The sequence below is a fragment of the Oncorhynchus kisutch genome, linkage group LG10 (genome assembly GCF_002021735.2).
Source record: "Oncorhynchus kisutch isolate 150728-3 linkage group LG10, Okis_V2, whole genome shotgun sequence".
NCBI classification, from domain to species: domain Eukaryota; kingdom Metazoa; phylum Chordata; class Actinopteri; order Salmoniformes; family Salmonidae; genus Oncorhynchus; species Oncorhynchus kisutch.
This window is the reverse complement of record NC_034183.2, coordinates 58,671,162-58,688,783: the sequence shown is the minus strand read 5'-3', so window position 1 is coordinate 58,688,783 and position 17,622 is coordinate 58,671,162. Positions and strand designations below refer to the sequence as shown.

Here is a 17,622-nt window from a genome sequence, read left to right as displayed (position 1 = left end):
CCAGAGAGGAAGTCCTGAGACAAAACAGCTGACAGAAATGTTTAAACAAACCCAGATTTATTCAAAACAACATACCCAGAGATCCTATAGACACACTTTAATCCTGTACTTTCAGAGACCCGTTTTACTTATTATAAATGATCTTGATCATGTGCAGTTGGAGAGTTTTTTACTCTCCCTTAGAATGACAGCATGCCACACCTGTAGCATGTACTGAGCACTAACAGAATGTATCACCATGTTGCACAATGACTTACAGCATCCCTCAACAGGACCACATGTGACTTATTTCATCATTTCAAGATATTAGGCTAGCTATGTGTTATTGTGCTTCTGTATCTTGTTCCTATAATTTCTCCCAATATTTACCCAACTTTGGAGTCTTTCACCTGGAACCCAGGTAAATCCCTTCATTTGATAGACACTGATCTCAAGACCCAGAGCTTACACTGTAATGCTCTCCTGTTATTTCTCGCCATCTGAACACTTTTTAATACCTAGGATTCTGGCTTTGGTCTTAATGGTATAGACCTACAGTAGTATATCCCCTGCCAGGTTAATACTCAGTAGCCTAATGTTCATTCTAGCATTAAGAACTCTAGAAGGATCATCCTAGATCTTTAGATTGTTTCTTGAGTTGCAAAGCAACTGCAACAGACAGAGCTTATCTTTCAAGACCTTTATTACCAATACAACTTTTGGAGATAAAGGCCATCATGTCAGGAGACCGAAACCAACTCCACACGGGCATCTACCTGCCTACCTATGAAATACAAATAAACACTGTCGTGACGTTGGCCTGGGGGTAGGTTTATGATACCTCTTCCCCCCTTTTTCCTCTCTCTCTACCCTACTGATGTTACATTTGCAAACCCCTTGGTTAACATAGAGATTATGGGAACATCAGAAGGTGGGGGGAAATGAACTATATACTGGTAATCTGACCAATTGAGCATATGCAGTGGTACTTAATGAATATGATGTCAGTTCGGTTGTCATCTGAGACATTCTCATCAATGATAAGATGACAAACTCTACAGTGGAAAGTCTACACATCAGAGTTATCGGATTCACATGGAATTGTTGATCAATTTAAATGTTTGAATATGAAATTATTCGTGATTGGATGAAATGTGATTTTAGCTTCTAAAATGTGAGAATTGGATTTTCATGAGTGAATTAGGCCCAACTCAGTGGCCCGCCCACGTGAAGAGAAAAAGGTTGTAAACTATGAAACACGCCACTTTTCTCCCTTCCTATAGAAAGCCTTGACGACAATATAACCTCCTGTTCCGAGGATGTGAGGATGACGGTCACTTTCTATTTCAAACAAGCTTCATATTCTGTGAGGAAGTGTAGGGACAGATTTTTGGTGTGAGACAAAAAACTGATGTTAAAAGCTGTGCAAATCTGACTGGCACAAAAAGACTAACAACACCCAAAGCCTCCATGTCCCCTACTTTACACAACACTGCCTAACTGTGAATCCTCCTATCCCAATTCCTCACCATGGACAGTTTTTTCAACGATTCATTACGGCAGCTAGAACAAGCTGGACTGAATTTTAAGTGCACGGTCTGAGATTCAATGGCTTAATCATTTCCCCTGCCAAAGCAATGACATCAGAGCCCGGGCCTCTCTGCATCCCTCATGTTCAGACAGAAAAAGTCCTGCGTCACCACCACGTGGTCCGCACTTATTTTCCTTCACAGTCGAGAAATAATTCAAATCAGGTTTAAGGGTTCACCATTTGTTGTGATGCATGGGACCATTGGGGCAGCATGTAGACAGCATGGCAGTCTAAAGCCCTTCCTCCTAGGCCCCTGTTGGGAGTAGCCGGAGGACTTGCTGTCTCTGATGATGTCACTGGGTCACAATGCCACGGAGTCTGCCCGACATCTTAATTACACGTGTGTAATCCCTGCCTGATGGTCCAGTTCCACTACTGACAGAACTGTCAATCATATCTACAACCAACACACTGATCATTGACATGGCATTAGCAAACCAAAACTAGCCCAGTACATGCTGCGTTTACGTACCAAGTTGTACCTAACAGTGTGTGTGGAACAGTTACTAATTCAGAAAGTGGGTTCTTATTATTAGCATTAATGTTATTATGGTGCAAACACAGTACAAGGTGTACAGTGCAATATATCAATCAAACTGTTACAAGTTTCAGCCACAGTAATGAAACATTAGGATTCAAAGAGATTGACACTTCTATGCCAAGATTCAGATTGTATTTCAACTACCTATAATCTTGTTTACTTTGAAGTGAGATATGAACTGAACATGGATGAGCTAAATGAACTCAAGCCATGATTCAAAGAAAGTGGAGATGAAAGATGAAAAACTAGAGGAAAACAAAATAACAAGACCTTCATGGTTGAAGAAAAGGGATTCACAGCACAAGTACAGCAACATGATGATGACAGCAGTAACAGAGCATAACACTTCAACCAATAGGAGTGTGTAATCGTGAGATTACGAGAGGTGTTTGAGCATAGCATACCTGGTCTATTTCCTGTTTAACAAGATCCTGGGTGTTTCCATTTCAGTGGGGCTGCTCTCATTGTGAAAAAGTGAAAGGAGAAGGGAGGGGTAATGAGGGTAAAAGAGAGAAAGAGATACATTGGTTACAACATGTAAACAGATTACATAAGTATCTTAATCTCTAAACCTTAGATAAGATTTATTTTATATCCTAATTCATGTCCAAGGAGCAGGCCAACTGTTTCCAGGTCTCCTATTTACACAAAGCTCAAGCTTGATAGAGATCAGATGCTAGGTAGACCCACCCCACGTAAGTATAATACAGCATTTAGATAATCCACCTGTTCATAGGCACTGACAATAGAAAAAGTAGGCCAAGTGCAGAGGATCCGCCTGAATAGGGTTCTGTGTGCCAAATAAATATGAAGCACTTATGTCATGGCAGGCAAATAAAATCTAGAGATATGATGCAAGGATATGTTTATATTTTTTGCCAAATCGATACAAATCTAAGCCTTGAGAAAGATAAGACGCAAGATGCGAATCCACAACACTAGCCCACTCCACTTTTTACAGGCAGTATTAATGCTAATTTATAAACTGGCTGGTTCAAGCCCTGAATGCTGACTGGATGACAGCCGTGGTATATCAGACCGTATACCACGGGTATGACAAAACATGTATTTGTACTGCTCTAATTACATTGGTAACCAGTTTATAATAGCAATAAGGCACCTCAGGGGTTTGTGGTACATGGCCAATATACCACGGCTAAGGGCTGTGTCCAGGCACTCTGCAATGTGTTGTGCATAAGAACAGCCCTTAGCTGTGGTATATTGGCCATATACCACACCCCCTCGTGCCTTATTACTTAACTAACCCAGTTCAGTTGAGAAGGGTGAAATTGCATTCTGCAATTCCTGCATATGGGCATTCCTGCATCTGCAGGAGGCGGCAGCGCTCCAGTACAGTAGTTGGCGTTAATGCACAATAACGTTGGATGCTCGCCTCCGTCCTCCCAACGAAGGGGCTGGGGCGACAACAGTAATAATACTGGTAAACAGTGTAAACAGTGCATCAAACTGGTCGACTCTGATCTTCAGTGCGTAAAAAAAAAAATAGTTTTGCAGGCCATCTAATAATTTAGGTAAAAATGTATTGGATGTGCATTTCACATTATGGTAGCCTACCCTTTTGGCTTTACATTGATTCACTTTTTTTCATGGTTCTAGGTCAATTTAAGTATTTTGAACGAAGAGCCATTTGGGGGCCAAATGAGCCGGCTCTTTTTACATGAACCGATCTCAATGCCCATCACTACTCGACACCACGCAGAATATGTGATTAGCTAGAAGGAGCTGTGCGGCCACATACAAGTTCAAATCAGACATTCACGCTTGCCATAGTGTTGAAATATTTATACTTAGCTAGCTACACATCTACCTGTAGTGCATCTGCTGTCTCGACCTCTGAATGCTCGACTATGAAAAACCAACTCCCCTTTACTTGTTACATCCTCCATAACCACTGTGATCATTTGACCGTGCTGGTCATATAGATCTGCAAATCTTGAAAAATTTGAAAAAAGGCCAGATGTCAAAGTGTCTTACCTAACAAGTCACATTAGCAGCGGTGAGTGTTTAGGCTCCCATTGTGATTGACAACTAGATAGATAGTGTGCAGTTTGACGGCTAACGTAAACTCACCCCATCCCGTACAAATGTGCGCAACCGCAACATTCAAACGAGGCTACAAAGAAAACTAATGGGACTGTAGCGACTGTGTTGACTTCAAAATCGGGGGTGTGAACTAGGTTTTTATTCAAGCGTTGATCGACATGGTAATGGCTCTATAGTATTGGAGAAAAGTTGAGAAAAAAAACGGACCCTCTGTTACACCTAGACGTGTCATGTCGTAACGTACAGCACGCATAATGCAACTATTTCTGTCTTACAATCTCTCTCCACCAGGTGTAGCACTTCTCTCATCCTTTAAAAACAAGAAATGGACAGTGACGGGGTAAGGGGGATACCTAGTCATTTTTTTCGTCATCATTGCATGCGATCATCATTCTCAAACCTGCTGTTTACTTCTAAGATCACTTTAGCACCGCCCTAAAAACCTGATTCAAATTCGACACAAACCTTCAAATAGGTATGTAATGACACATTATATAAACTCTTTATAGTGTTTTATTTACATTTTAGAGGCGATAAGGTGATAAATTGGACAGATCGAGTGAAAAAAAGTATATTTTCCCACAAAACATTCTCCTTCTCACTATCACGCATTAGTTACGCTTCCCCACCCACCATTTAAAAAAAAAAAAGACCTGACTTGTCTTAAATTATGCAGAAACGGGCAGCGTTCAGGTCATGTAATTGATTCTGTTGGAAAGGGGAGAAATTGTGCTTTACAATGGTATTGACATTACAGTTGATCTGGAAGTATTACGTTTTGGGGCGCTAAAATAAGGCCAATTGTACGGACCAAGGCGATGTACGAGTTTACGTTAGCTAACTTTAGGGAACTATCTAACCATTGTGCTAATGGTGCTGTAATTATTACGTAATGCGCTCGCTAGATGCTAGCTACACAGACTCATGGCTCGTGCAAGTGCAGCAGTCATAAACCAAATTTTAGCCCCGCGTAGCCAGATGTGGGTGCACTGTTTCTAAACTGACTAATCACTAACCAGCTCCCTAGTCTGATTGCGATTATCTGATAGCTAACCTAGTTGCTAACATTAGCGGTTCAACTCACCTCGCAAGAGGCACACGCTGCTGCAGTGCTGGTGGTATGGAACCGAGACCGCAAGCATTCGAGTGGTGACGGCAGAAAAGTTATGGTCGACATGTTCGTCGCATTTCCATTGGTCTTCAATCAAATCGATACTTTACTGACCGTTGTTAAAGCTAGCTAGCTAATAACATTCCCTCACAAACTGCTCACGCAAACGAATGTCAAACCAGCAAGAATAACAATCCTTCAGAATAAAAGTTCTGTCCTGTAGTCTTAAAGTGTAAATGATTAAATAAGCAAAACAATTATGGACAATATCTTAATCATCGATATATCTTAAAGCAGTTAAATACAATTAATGATATATTTGTTTGCATTCAATTGTTTTGCCCAAATGATAAAACAAAATTGTGCTTGTTCTTATATGAACTATTTCGAATGCGTGTCAAAATAAAAGTCCTATACATATTACACATCCCATTCCAGGCCCACAATATCAATTGTCTCTACACCAACATCAGTACAGAATTAGGGTTGAAAGCAGTTAAAATACCTCATAAATCCCGATGTCTTCTGCTCAAGCATAGATCATACAGCTCTAACCAATGATTCTCACTTTAATGGCCAGATGTTTGGGGAAACCATATTTAATAAGTGTTCCAACCTGCACTTGATCTACTTCCATTATTAGGATGACACCTGTGGTGTTTGGCACCACAGTAAAAATACTACGTTTATTCAAATTTTTAACACAAACCATCCCCACATAAATACACCATACACTGATTCTGTTGATTTTCTGGACATTGCGGTTTTTCTTTTTTCCCCCACTAGATGGAGACATAATCTTCAAAACCAAAGTAACCTTAAATCAACAGATACACACTTGGAGAAGTATGCCCTCTCCTCGACTCTTCCAGAGATACTTTTGAGGAGATGGGAAACTCCATTGGAATCGGATTAACGCCTATTGTTTGCGTAGTCCCGGTTTCGTCAGTGGGAAGCGCATTCTGGGCGATTCGGGGACAAGGAAAGCTCTTCAAGGAATCGGAGTTAATTGGGAGCTAGCCCAGATCCCTGTGTGGAGTTGTCCTACTAAGTACTAAGCTAACATATGGAATTGTTTTAAGATGGTCATTCCACGGATCATTTAGCTATTTGATTTGGAATTTTAGGACCCCTGAAGTATAAAACAAATTATAAAAAATAGAATTTGGACTACTACTATAGCATATAGAAACACAGAATAACAAGTTCATAAATGGCAACAAAAAAAAGACAGTCATAAAATGTATCATAAGGAACAAGGCTTTGAAGTGTCTGTCCTACATCTAGGAGATACTGTATAAGAAAGCTCAGGAGATATGTTTTTTTTGGAGACATTTAACCCCTTATTTTTGTTGCCACAAAACTACCTCCATACTTCCATTTGTTTTTATGTGTAACCTTCAAACAAGTCCCTGGACACTTGTGTGGGTGGTAGAGCAAAACAGAGAACACCCATGTTTGTGAGTCTCTCCCCTTTCCATAGAGTGTAGGATGTCTCAGGGTCTGACAAACACTGCTGTAGCTCATCCACCTTCCAATGCAGATATGGAAGGCTGACAGGCGGATGCAGTGATATCTGTAGATAAAAACGGACAGATTTTTATGCAGATTTTTTATTATGTTACTTAGATTGACGCATGGGTTAACTACTGGGGGGCAAGGAGAACCCCAGCTCCGCTAAAACCATTGATAACTATGTGCCGTTTGCAAGGGATTGTTAAATAAATGTTAAATAACCATTTGGTATGTAGTTAGCTAGCTAAACATCAGCTATCTGAGCAGCTAACCGATCGCTGCAGCTGTACATAGTCCAATTGTAAATAGTGCACCCAATCACCTACCACATCCCCATATTGTTATTTACTTTGCTTCTCTTTTGCACACCAGTAGCACTACTTACACACCATCATCTGCTCATCTATCACTCCAGTGTTAATCTGCTAAATTGTAATTACTTTGCTACTATGGCCTATTTATTGCCTTAACTCCTCATGCCATTTGCACACACTGTATATAGACTTTTTCTATTATGTTATTGACTGTACGCTTGTTTATTCCATGTGTAACTGTGTTGTTTGTGTCGAACTGCTTTGCTTTATCTTGGCCATTGTAAATGAGAACTTGTTCTCAACTAGTTTACCTGGTTAAATAAAAGGTGAAATAAAAAATAAGCAAACATGTCATTTAACTTGCATCATCAGAGATTAGGCTTTTGAAAAGAGCTTGACATTACCAGGACCTGCCAAAGTTATCAGTCGGACTACTGTCATCACTTACTTATAGGCAAGCAAATCAAACAATATTTGGATATAGCCATCTACTGTAGCTTATCCCCTGAGTGTTAATAAATCCTCTTAAGGATTAGCCCCTTTTTTTTCTTCAATTTTCGCATAAAATGACTTCCCCAAATCTAACTGCCTGTAGCTCAGGCCCTGAAGCAAATATATCCATATTCTTGGTACCATTTGAAAGGAAACATTGAAGTTTATGGAAATGTGAAAGGAATGTAGTAGAATATAACACAATAGATCTGGTAAAAGATAATACAAAGAAAAAAGACAAATCATTGGTTAGACTTCAAATTCAGTCTGGTCCATTTGCAGTTCCTCTGACAGATTCATATTTCTCTAGGACAAAATGGTCCCACTAAACTAAATACAACTTATAAAGGCTTCATAAGCACTACATAAAGCCTTAACAAATCTGTACGCATTTGTCATACTCTATGAATGGTGTATAAACATACATAGTGCATTATGTAACAATTGTAAATTAACCCTACAGAGGAAATGGCTATGTCACCCTTAATACACCATTTATAGAGTATGACATAGTTAGATTATTTGTGAAGCATTTATGTAGTCCTTATGAAGCCTTTATGTATGCTCAGTGGTGTAAACTACTTAAGTAGTACATTAAAGTATTTTGACTTAAGTCGTTTGGGGTATCTGTACTTTACTATTCATATTTTTGACAACTTTTACTTCACAACATTTCTAAATAAGATATTGTACATTCTACTCCATACATTTCCCCTGACAACCCAAAGTACTCATTACATTTTGAATGCTTAGCAGGACAGGGAAATCATGAAATTTAAACACTTATGAAAAGAACACGTGGTCATCCCTACTGCCTATGGTCTGGCGGACTCACTTGCTGTGCCCCTGACTATCCATACATTTTTAAAACCAGAAAATGGTGCCGTCTGCTTTGCTTAATATAATTAATTTGAAATGACATATACTTTTACTTCTACTTGATACTTAAGTATATTTTAGCAATTACATTTACTTTTGATAATTAAGTATATTTAAAACCAAATACTTTTAGACTTTTACTCAAGTCTGGGGCGGCAGGGTAGCCTAGTGGTTAGAGCGGTTAGAGCGTTGGACGAGTAACCGGGAGGCTGCAAGTTCAAACCCCCGAGATGACAAGGTACAAATCTGTCGTTCTGCCCCTGAACAGGCAGTTAACCCACTGTTCCTAGGCCGTCATTGAAAATAAGAATTTGTTCTTAACTGACTTGCCTAGTTAAATTAAGGTAAAATATATATATATTTTTTAAGTACTATTTTCCTGGGTGACTTTCACTTTAGTAGCTTTCTATTAAAAGGTATCTATACTTTTACTCAAGTATGACAATTCTGTACTTTTTCCACCACTGTGTATGCTCTACCTAGTACATTTGGGGCCGACAAAATCATCTCAAATGGTGGATTTGGCGCCCCTATCTGTCAACAGTTTCCACAAAATGTCATTTAAATAGTTTCATGCAACATGTGCCAGAATTGGGGAAACCAGAAATGCCCTCCTGGCTAATCTTCAACAGCACATTAGATTCATTACCAAGAATGACAAAGACAATATTACTAATACATTAAAAAAAATAGAAAAACGCATTAGAAAGATTGAAGGAATAGTTCACCAACATTGGTTTCCTTACCCTTTAAGCAGTCTATGGACAAGGTACGACAAGCATCCATGCTTTGGTTTTACTGGCCACTGATTCAAATGCTAATTTTATAGTATTTGTGGCACAAATCCAATGCAAGTCAATGGTTCCTATATTAGCATTTCCACACTTTATGTCCAAATCATCCTATAGTATCTGAAAATATATTGTGTAACTCAAGTTACTTACAGATTATTTGGGTTGTGGACCAGGATGTGGACATGAAGCTACAGTTAGGATTCGGTTTAGGGTTGTGGGTTAGGGTTGAACTGGGATGTGGACACGAATCTAGGGTTAGGGTTGTGGGTTAGGGTTGAACTGGGATGTGGACACGAATCTAGGGTTAGGGTTGTGGGTTAGGGTTGAACTGGGATGTGGACACGAATCTAGGGTTAGGGTTGTGGGTTAGGGTTGAACTGGGATGTGGACACGAATCTAGGGTTAGGGTTGTGGGTTAGGGTTGAACTGGGATGTGGACACGAATCTAGGGTTAGGGTTGTGGGTTAGGGTTGAACTGGGACGTGGACACGAATCTAGGGTTAGGGTTGAACTGGGATGTGGACACAAATCTAGGGTTAGGGTTGAACTGGGATGTGGACACGAATCTAGGGTTAGGGTTGTGGGTTAGGGTTGAACTGGGATGTGGACACAAATCTAGGGTTAGGGTTGAACTGGGATGTGGACACGAATCTAGGGTTAGGGTTGAACTGGGACGTGGACATGAATCTAGGGTTAGGGTTGAACTGGGACGTGGACATGAATCTAGGGTTAGGGTTGAACTGGGACGTGGACACGAATCTAGGGTTAGGGTTGAACTGGGATGTGGACACGAATCTAGGGTTAGGGGTTAGGGTTGAACTGGGATGTGGACACGAATCTAGGGTTAGGGTTGAACTGACACGAATCTAGGGTTAGGGTTGAACTGGGATGTGGACACAAATCTAGGGTTAGGGGTTAGGGTTGAACTGGGATGTGGACACGAATCTAGGGTTAGGGTTGAACTGGGATGTGGACACGAATCTAGGGTTAGGGTTGTGGGTTAGGGTTGAACTGGGACTTGGACATGTATCTAGGGTTAGGGTTGAACTGGGATGTGGACACGGATCTAGGGTTAGGGTTGAACTGGGATGTGGACATGAATCTAGGGTTAGGGTTGAACTGGGATGTGGACACGAATCTAGGGTTAGGGTTGAACTGGGATGTAGACACAAATCTAGGGTTAGGGTTGTGGGTTAGGGTTGAACTGGGATGTGGACACGAATCTAGGGTTAGGGTTGAACTGACACGAATCTAGGGTTAGGGTTGAACTGGGATGTGGACACAAATCTAGGGTTAGGGGTTAGGGTTGAACTGGGATGTGGACACGAATCTAGGGTTAGGGTTGAACTGGGATGTGGACACGAATCTAGGGTTAGGGTTGTGGGTTAGGGTTGAACTGGGACTTGGACATGTATCTAGGGTTAGGGTTGAACTGGGATGTGGACACGGATCTAGGGTTAGGGTTGAACTGGGATGTGGACATGAATCTAGGGTTAGGGTTGAACTGGGATGTGGACACGAATCTAGGGTTAGGGTTGAACTGGGATGTAGACACAAATCTAGGGTTAGGGTTGTGGGTTAGGGTTGAACTGGGATGTGGACACGAATCTAGGGTTAGGGTTGAACTGGGATGTGGACACAATTCTAGGGTTAGGGTCGTAGCTTAGGGTTGAACTGGGATGTGGACACAAATCTAGGGTTAGGGGTTAGGGTTGAACTGGGATGTGGACACAAATCTAGGGTTAGGGGTTAGGGTTGAACTGGGATGTGGACACGAATCTAGGGTTAGGGTTGTGGGTTAGGGTTGAACTGGGATGTGGACACAAATCTAGGGTTAGGGTTGTGGGTTAGGGTTGAACTGGGATGTGGACACGAATCTAGGGTTAGGGTTGTGGGTTAGGGTTGAACTGGGACGTGGACATGAATCTAGGGTTAGGGTTGAACTGGGATGTGGACATGAATCTAGGGTTAGGGTTGAACTGGGATGTGGACATGAATCTAGGGTTAGAGTTGTGGGTTAGGGTTGAACTGGGATGTGGACATGAATCTAGGGTTAGGGTTGTGGGTTAGGGTTGAACTGGGACGTGGACATGAATCTAGGGTTAGGGTTGAACTGGGACGTGGACATGAATCTAGGGTTAGGGTTGAACTGGGATGTAGACATGAATCTAGGGTTAGGGTTGAACTGGGATGTGGACATGAATCTAGGGTTAGAGTTGTGGGTTAGGGTTGAACTGGGATGTGGACACGAATCTAGGGTTAGGGTTGAACTGGGATGTGGACACGAATCTAGGGTTAGGGTTGAACTGGGACGTGGACATGAATCTAGGGTTAGGGTTGAACTGGGACGTGGACATGAATCTAGGGTTAGGGTTGAACTGGGATGTGGACATGAATCTAGGGTTAGGGTTGAACTGGGATGTGGACATAATCTAGGGTTAGAGTTGTGGGTTAGGGTTGAACTGGGATGTGGACACGAATCTAGGGTTAGGGTTGAACTGGGATGTGGACACGAATCTAGGGTTAGGGTTGAACTGGGACGTGGACATGAATCTAGGGTTAGGGTTGAACTGGGACGTGGACATGAATCTAGGGTTAGGGTTGAACTGGGACGTGGACATGAATCTAGGGTTAGGGTTGAACTGGGATGTGGACACGAATCTAGGGTTAGGGTTGAACTGGGATGTGGACACAAATCTAGGGTTAGGGTTGAACTGGGACTTGGACATGAATCTAGGGTTAGGGTTGAACTGGGATGTGGACATGAATCTAGGGTTAGGGTTGAACTGGGATGTAGACACGAATCTAGGGTTAGGGTTGAACTGGGATGTGGACACAAATCTAGGGTTAGGGTTGTGGGTTAGGGTTGAACTGGGATGTGGACACAAATCTAGGGTTAGGGGTTAGGGTTGAACTGGGATGTGGACACGAATCTAGGGTTAGGGTTGTGGGTTAGGGTTGAACTGGGATGTGGACACGAATCTAGGGTTAGGGTTGTGGGTTAGGGTTGAACTGGGACGTGGACATGAATCTAGGGTTAGGGTTGAACTGGGATGTGGACATGAATCTAGGGTTAGGGTTGAACTGGGATGTGGACATGAATCTAGGGTTAGAGTTGTGGGTTAGGGTTGAACTGGGATGTGGACATGAATCTAGGGTTAGGGTTGTGGTTGAGGCTAGGTTAAGTTTGAACTGGGGTGTTGAAGGTATGAAGCTAAGGAAATCCTCTGGGTTGATTATGAATACTTTAATGTCATAAAATCCCATACTATTTTCTCTTGGCTAAATTAGAGAGGTTTCTTCAGAGACAATGGCATCTGGTTTCTGTTGTGCAATATGAGCGAATGGAATTTATTCATGTAATTTATAATACCTTCTTCTGTCCTGTGTTTAAGTAAAATATGAGAGCTAGTTTGTATTAACACGCCCTACGTCAATCTCATCTGTCTGCACTGGGTTCTGACAACTAAAACATTGTAATACTGGTGGTAGTAGATGGTTATTATGCCACTGTTATATCATATCATTGTTATCTGATAATAGCTTTGGTCACATGGGTGGCTGGCCCATATCGCCATTGCTGAATCGCTTCTCCTTATCCAGATCCATTTATAAGGCTCCTGAGCAGAAACAGCATGAGTGCTGATACAGGTTCAATTTCTGGACATTATCCCCCTCTTAGATAAGGTCTGCCCAGGGGATTTGAGCTGAGTGGCTGTCTGTTTTCTACCCGTGGCAGTCGGTTTCCTCCTCTAGTTTTTAATCATAGCCGTAATCTGTTGCTGTTACTCTGGAGGCCAGGCCCATATGCCTCATTCTCCCTGTGACCTGGATTCAAGCCTTTTAAACCCTGCAGCAATTTGTTTCTGGGCAAAGACCGGTGTCAGAATATGAAATCCTTTATGTCCTTTATTGGAGTCTAATGCAAAACCGTGCACTTCCTAAAATGAAGTACTTCAAAGTGTTTCATCTGTGCTCTATTTCAATATCACCAAACCCACAGGAATATGATGTGGTTGTGGCCGAGGTCCGGCTTCTCCAGGCTGGAGGCCAAACCCACAAGCAAAACGTATGTTACCAAACGCACATCGTCATCTAAAAGGGGAGAACATTGTCACATCATGGCAGACCAAGATAGATTGAAACCGTCTTTAATCTGTGTGTGAGCTGGAATAGAGGTGATTAATTGGTGAATAATCTGACATTGACTCAAGCAGATGTTGATCATCTAAGGGAGTGTTTAATTCTAGTGCAGTGCATGGAACAGGGAAAGTGGAGACCCCTGTACTCAAATCTGGATTTAATCCAGGTACATCACAAGGTAGAGTCAAAAAAAATATCATACTTTATTACCATCTGTATACAATACATTCACTATCAAACCTATGCATGTGTTAGAAGATAATCATTCATGAGACAAAAATAACTACTGTACTTTGAGTATAGGCCTACATTTGAAACATGACACCCATGTTCTCAACAGCGTGCAGAAATGGAATAGACATTGAAGAGAAAATGTTGAACAGAAAAAGAAACACTGTACTTTTAAGAAAGAAATTAACAGGATAAATTGTAGGCAGTCAAACACTTCGGGTAGTTAAATGATACACCGAAAAATAATGATGTCCCTTCCTCAAGTTCCACAAGTCACAGACTTCTAGATATATCATACAAAACTGCTCATACTCTAAAATATTGTTTCTCAGGCTTGGAACCAGAATAGGCCATACATTATGACCATGATGAAGTAGAAGAGAGAAGGAGTGCCACAAGTTCAACTGAATGTTAAGGAGCAGTCTGAGCCTGAGGTGTGTTATGAACTCTCACAGTCAGTTTGCTGCAGATGGGAAATGGCCCTGTTCTTTTTTTCTTCTTCAAACATAAAATGACCAGGGAGCATGGTGTAAAATGTGATCAAAGATCAGTGAGGGAAAATGCATCTATGGAACTTATTACTCACTCAGTGTCCCTCCCTCATGACAGTTACCTCTCCTGGGTCTGCGACTCAGCATCCCAGCTCTTGCCACCATGTTGGTTCTTCTTGCGGGTGTGCTCGGCCATGACCACAGCTGCCAACACGGTCACCAGCACCGTTACGGTGATGACCAGCACGGTGGCCGTCTCTGCCATGCACAACTGATTGTCCACCCACGCCAGCGAGGCGCCCGCCAGCTGCAGAGGCTCGTGGCACGTCACGTTGTGGTAGTCGTCAACGTGAAGGTGGCGCACACTCAGCAGCTTACTGAAGACCCGGTGCAGGTCGCAGTCGCAGTTCCACGGGTTGCCAGCTAGCTGCAGGTGGGTGCCGGCCGTGTGGAGGCTCAGGAAGGTCTTGAACTTAAGGTGCTGCAGCTGGTTTCCCTCCAGGCCCAGAAGGGTGAGACTGTGCAGGGGAGCCAGAGCCTCCGTGTCGATGTGAGTGATGTTGTTCTGGCCCAGCTGCAGGGCCTCCAGGACGGGCAGCATGGACAGGGAACCATGGCGCACAGCTCCCAGCTGGTTGGCATGGAGGTAGAGGTGGCGTAGGCGAGACAGGCCCCGGAAGGCTCCTGGCTGCAGGAAGGTGATGAGGTTGTGGCTGAGGTCCAGCTTCTCCAGGCTCTCCAGGTGCTCCAGGCTGGAGACTTCTAGCCACTCAAGGGTGTTGTGGTCCAGCCTGAGCTCCCGGACCGAGGACAGACTGTGGGAGAAGTCCAACGGCAGCCGGCGCAGTTTGTTACGGCTCATGTCCAGCTTCTCCAGAAAGGAGAGGGAGTAGAAGGCCTGGGAGAGGAGGAGGGTACAATAAATTATGAACATGAAAAAGTAAATCGGTATCAAACCCTCATATCCACCATCAAATCCTTATGCTAAACTATGCCACTAATGTTATCATCTAATGCATAGGCTATTGCAGTGTTTCTCAATCCATTACTAGTGCTGGGCTAGACCAAACATATAAACAGTAGGTCCTCTATGGGTATATGACATTATATGGGTTTCGCATGTGTTACCTCGGGCTGCAGCAGCTGGATTCCACTGTCAGACAGCACCAGTACCCGCAGTGACCAAAGTCCGGCAAAGGCACGGCTCCGCACTTCCATCAGCAAGTTGCCACCCAGGTCCAGCAGCCAGGTGCCATGGGACAGGCCATGGGGCACTTGGAGGAACCCGCGGGCTCGGCAGTCCACCAAATCCGAGTGTTCGTAGCAGAGGCAGTGGTGAGGGCAATCTTTTGAACCTAACACCGAAGACAGCGCCAGCAGCAGCAGAGCAGGAAATAACATATTACTTGCAAAAATGTGCACCTAAAGTGCTTTATCACGAGAAGGCTTGAGGACGTTTGGAGTGGAGTATCAGAATCCAGATAGGAATATCTGAGGAATATCTGCAAAATAACGCACACAACCATTAGATGTATGGTTTGGAGATACAGTATCAAACGCTGTCGCTGAGTAGTGAGTATTCGGTACGATAGAGGAACATGTACATTTAATAGCTCTGTAAGCTGTAGGCTTTTAATAGCTTGAACTAGTCGACATCTCTAAAAGACAAGATGGAAAACACTCAGAATCCGTTACTGTACACAATACCAGCAGTGTAGCCTACTTTAGCGGTTTTAAATTATACGAGCTGTGGGTATTGTTGGTAATTGCAGAAATACACAATTACCTTTTTAAATACGTTACAATGTAAATAAAGGTTACTTTTTTAAACCGACAAAACAGCAAGCCTATTCAATGAACGATAACAGCAACGGCAAATAACTCGTAAGTAATTAAATTAAACAATACTTTACCTACAATATTTATATCCAATCAACAATGAAAAGCGCTGGTGCCGCATCAGTAAACTAACTCCTGTGTCCTCATCACGCTCCCTCCCGCTTTTTCCGTAGAGATTAAATCCACAAATCATCTGCCCTACAGATGTTCCCATCTAATAATGGATTTTTTTTTGTACTCCTTAGTCCCCCCCTTTCATTTCACCAAAATGTATCCAGCGTCCCCTTACTAGCCAGAGTAGAATAAACATCCCAGTTACCAATTGAAGACCCCTCGTGTATCGAATATGAAAAACTGACGATGGAACATCTGCCCTGCAATCCCCCAATTTTAATATTACACAATGTAGTTTTCGTGAATTTCTTCTGAACAAATGTCAATGCGTCGTATAAAATCACATTTACGCAGAGGTTACATGGTGCATCCATCAAACTGTCCAATAGTTATATACAGTGAATTCAGGAAAGTATTCGGACCACTCCACATGGTTACGTTAGTCTTATTCTAAAATTGATTTAATACGTCTTCAATCTACACACAATACTCCACAATGACAAAATAAAATACATTTTTGCAAATGTATTTAAAAAAAAACGTCATTTACATAAGTTAAGACCCTTTGCTATGGAGACTCGAAATTGAACTCAGGTGCATCCTGTTTCCATTGATCATCCTTGAGATGTTTCTACAACTTGATTGAAATCTACCTGTGGTAAATTCAATTGATTGGACATGATTTGGAAAGGCACATACCTGTCTATATAATGTCCCACAGTTGATAGTGCATGTCAGATCAAAAACCTAGCCATGAGGTCAAAGGAATTGTCTGTAGAGCTCCAAGACAGGATGGTATCAGGCACAGATCTGGGTAAGTGTACCAGAAAATGTCTGCAGCATTGAAGGTCCAAACAGTGGCCTCAATCTTTCTTAAATAGAAGTTTGGAACCACCAAGACTCTTCCTAGATGGCCGCCCAGCCAAACTGAGCAACCCGGGGATTAGGGCCTTGGTCAGGGAGGTAACCAAATACCCGATGGGCACTCTGACAGAACTCCAGAGTTCCTCTGTGGAGATGGGAGAAACTTCCAGAAGGACAACAATCTCTGCAGAACTCCCAACAAAAGCAGGCCTTTATGGTGGAGTGGCCTCAGTAAAAGGCACATGACAGCCCGCTTGGAGTTTGCCAAAAGGCACCTAAAGATTCTCTGGTCTGATTAAACTAAGATTTAACTCTGGCCTGAATTCCAAGCTTCACTTCTGGAGGAATCTCTGCAAAGCAGAGATCCTTGATGAAAACCTGTTCCAGAGCGCTCAGGACCTCAGACTGGGGCGAAGGTTCACCAACAGGACAACAATCCTAAGAGCCCGGACTTCAACCCAATCGAACATCTCTGGAGACCTGACAGTAGCTGTGCAGCGACACTCCCCATCCAACCTGACAGAGCTTGAGAGGATCTGCAGAGAAGAATGGGAGAAACACGCCAAATACAGGTGTAAAGCTTGTAGCATCATACCAAAGAAGACTCGAGGCTGTAATTGCTGCCAAAGGTGCTTAAAAAAGTACTGAGTAAAGGATCTG

The 17,622-nt window shown here is 42.6% G+C and overlaps 2 protein-coding genes across 4 annotated transcripts in view; both read right to left on the bottom strand.

Moving 5' to 3' along the window:
* The window catches only part of LOC116375873 (myocardin-related transcription factor A), a 44,668-nt gene extending 39,198 nt beyond the window's left edge, over positions 1-5,470 (bottom strand). For 2 of the 3 annotated variants that reach the window (XM_031834245.1, XM_031834248.1), the window contains exons 1-2: positions 5,260-5,470; positions 2,516-2,566 (exon numbers count right to left, since the gene is read on the bottom strand). The gene's annotated coding sequence lies outside the window, so the exon portion shown is untranslated. Of the gene's footprint in view, positions 1-2,515; positions 2,567-3,376; positions 3,527-5,259 lie in introns of all 3 variants that reach the window. The other variant, XM_031834246.1, reaches the window with a different exon arrangement.
* Positions 5,471-13,604: 8,134 nt separating this feature from the next.
* On the bottom strand, positions 13,605-16,356 carry LOC109897319 (slit homolog 2 protein-like). The gene is made up of 2 exons (XM_020491841.2): positions 15,274-16,356; positions 13,605-15,043 (listed from the first exon to the last, which is right to left on the bottom strand). Exons 1-2 carry the CDS (start codon positions 15,544-15,546, stop codon positions 14,264-14,266), a joined length of 1,053 nt encoding a protein of 350 aa, XP_020347430.1. The 5' UTR covers positions 15,547-16,356; the 3' UTR covers positions 13,605-14,263.
* Between the last annotated feature and the right edge of the window lie 1,266 nt (positions 16,357-17,622).

Excerpts from the sequence above, each read along its gene's own strand:
- LOC109897319 (XM_020491841.2), bottom strand. The coding sequence starts at position 15,546 with ATGTTATTTCCTGCTCTGCTGCTGCTGGCGCTGTCTTCGGTGTTAGGT. Across the intron at positions 15,044-15,273 it reads TCCAGCTGCTGCAGCCCGAG|GCCTTCTACTCCCTCTCCTT; the intron begins GTAACACATGCG and ends CTCCTCTCCCAG.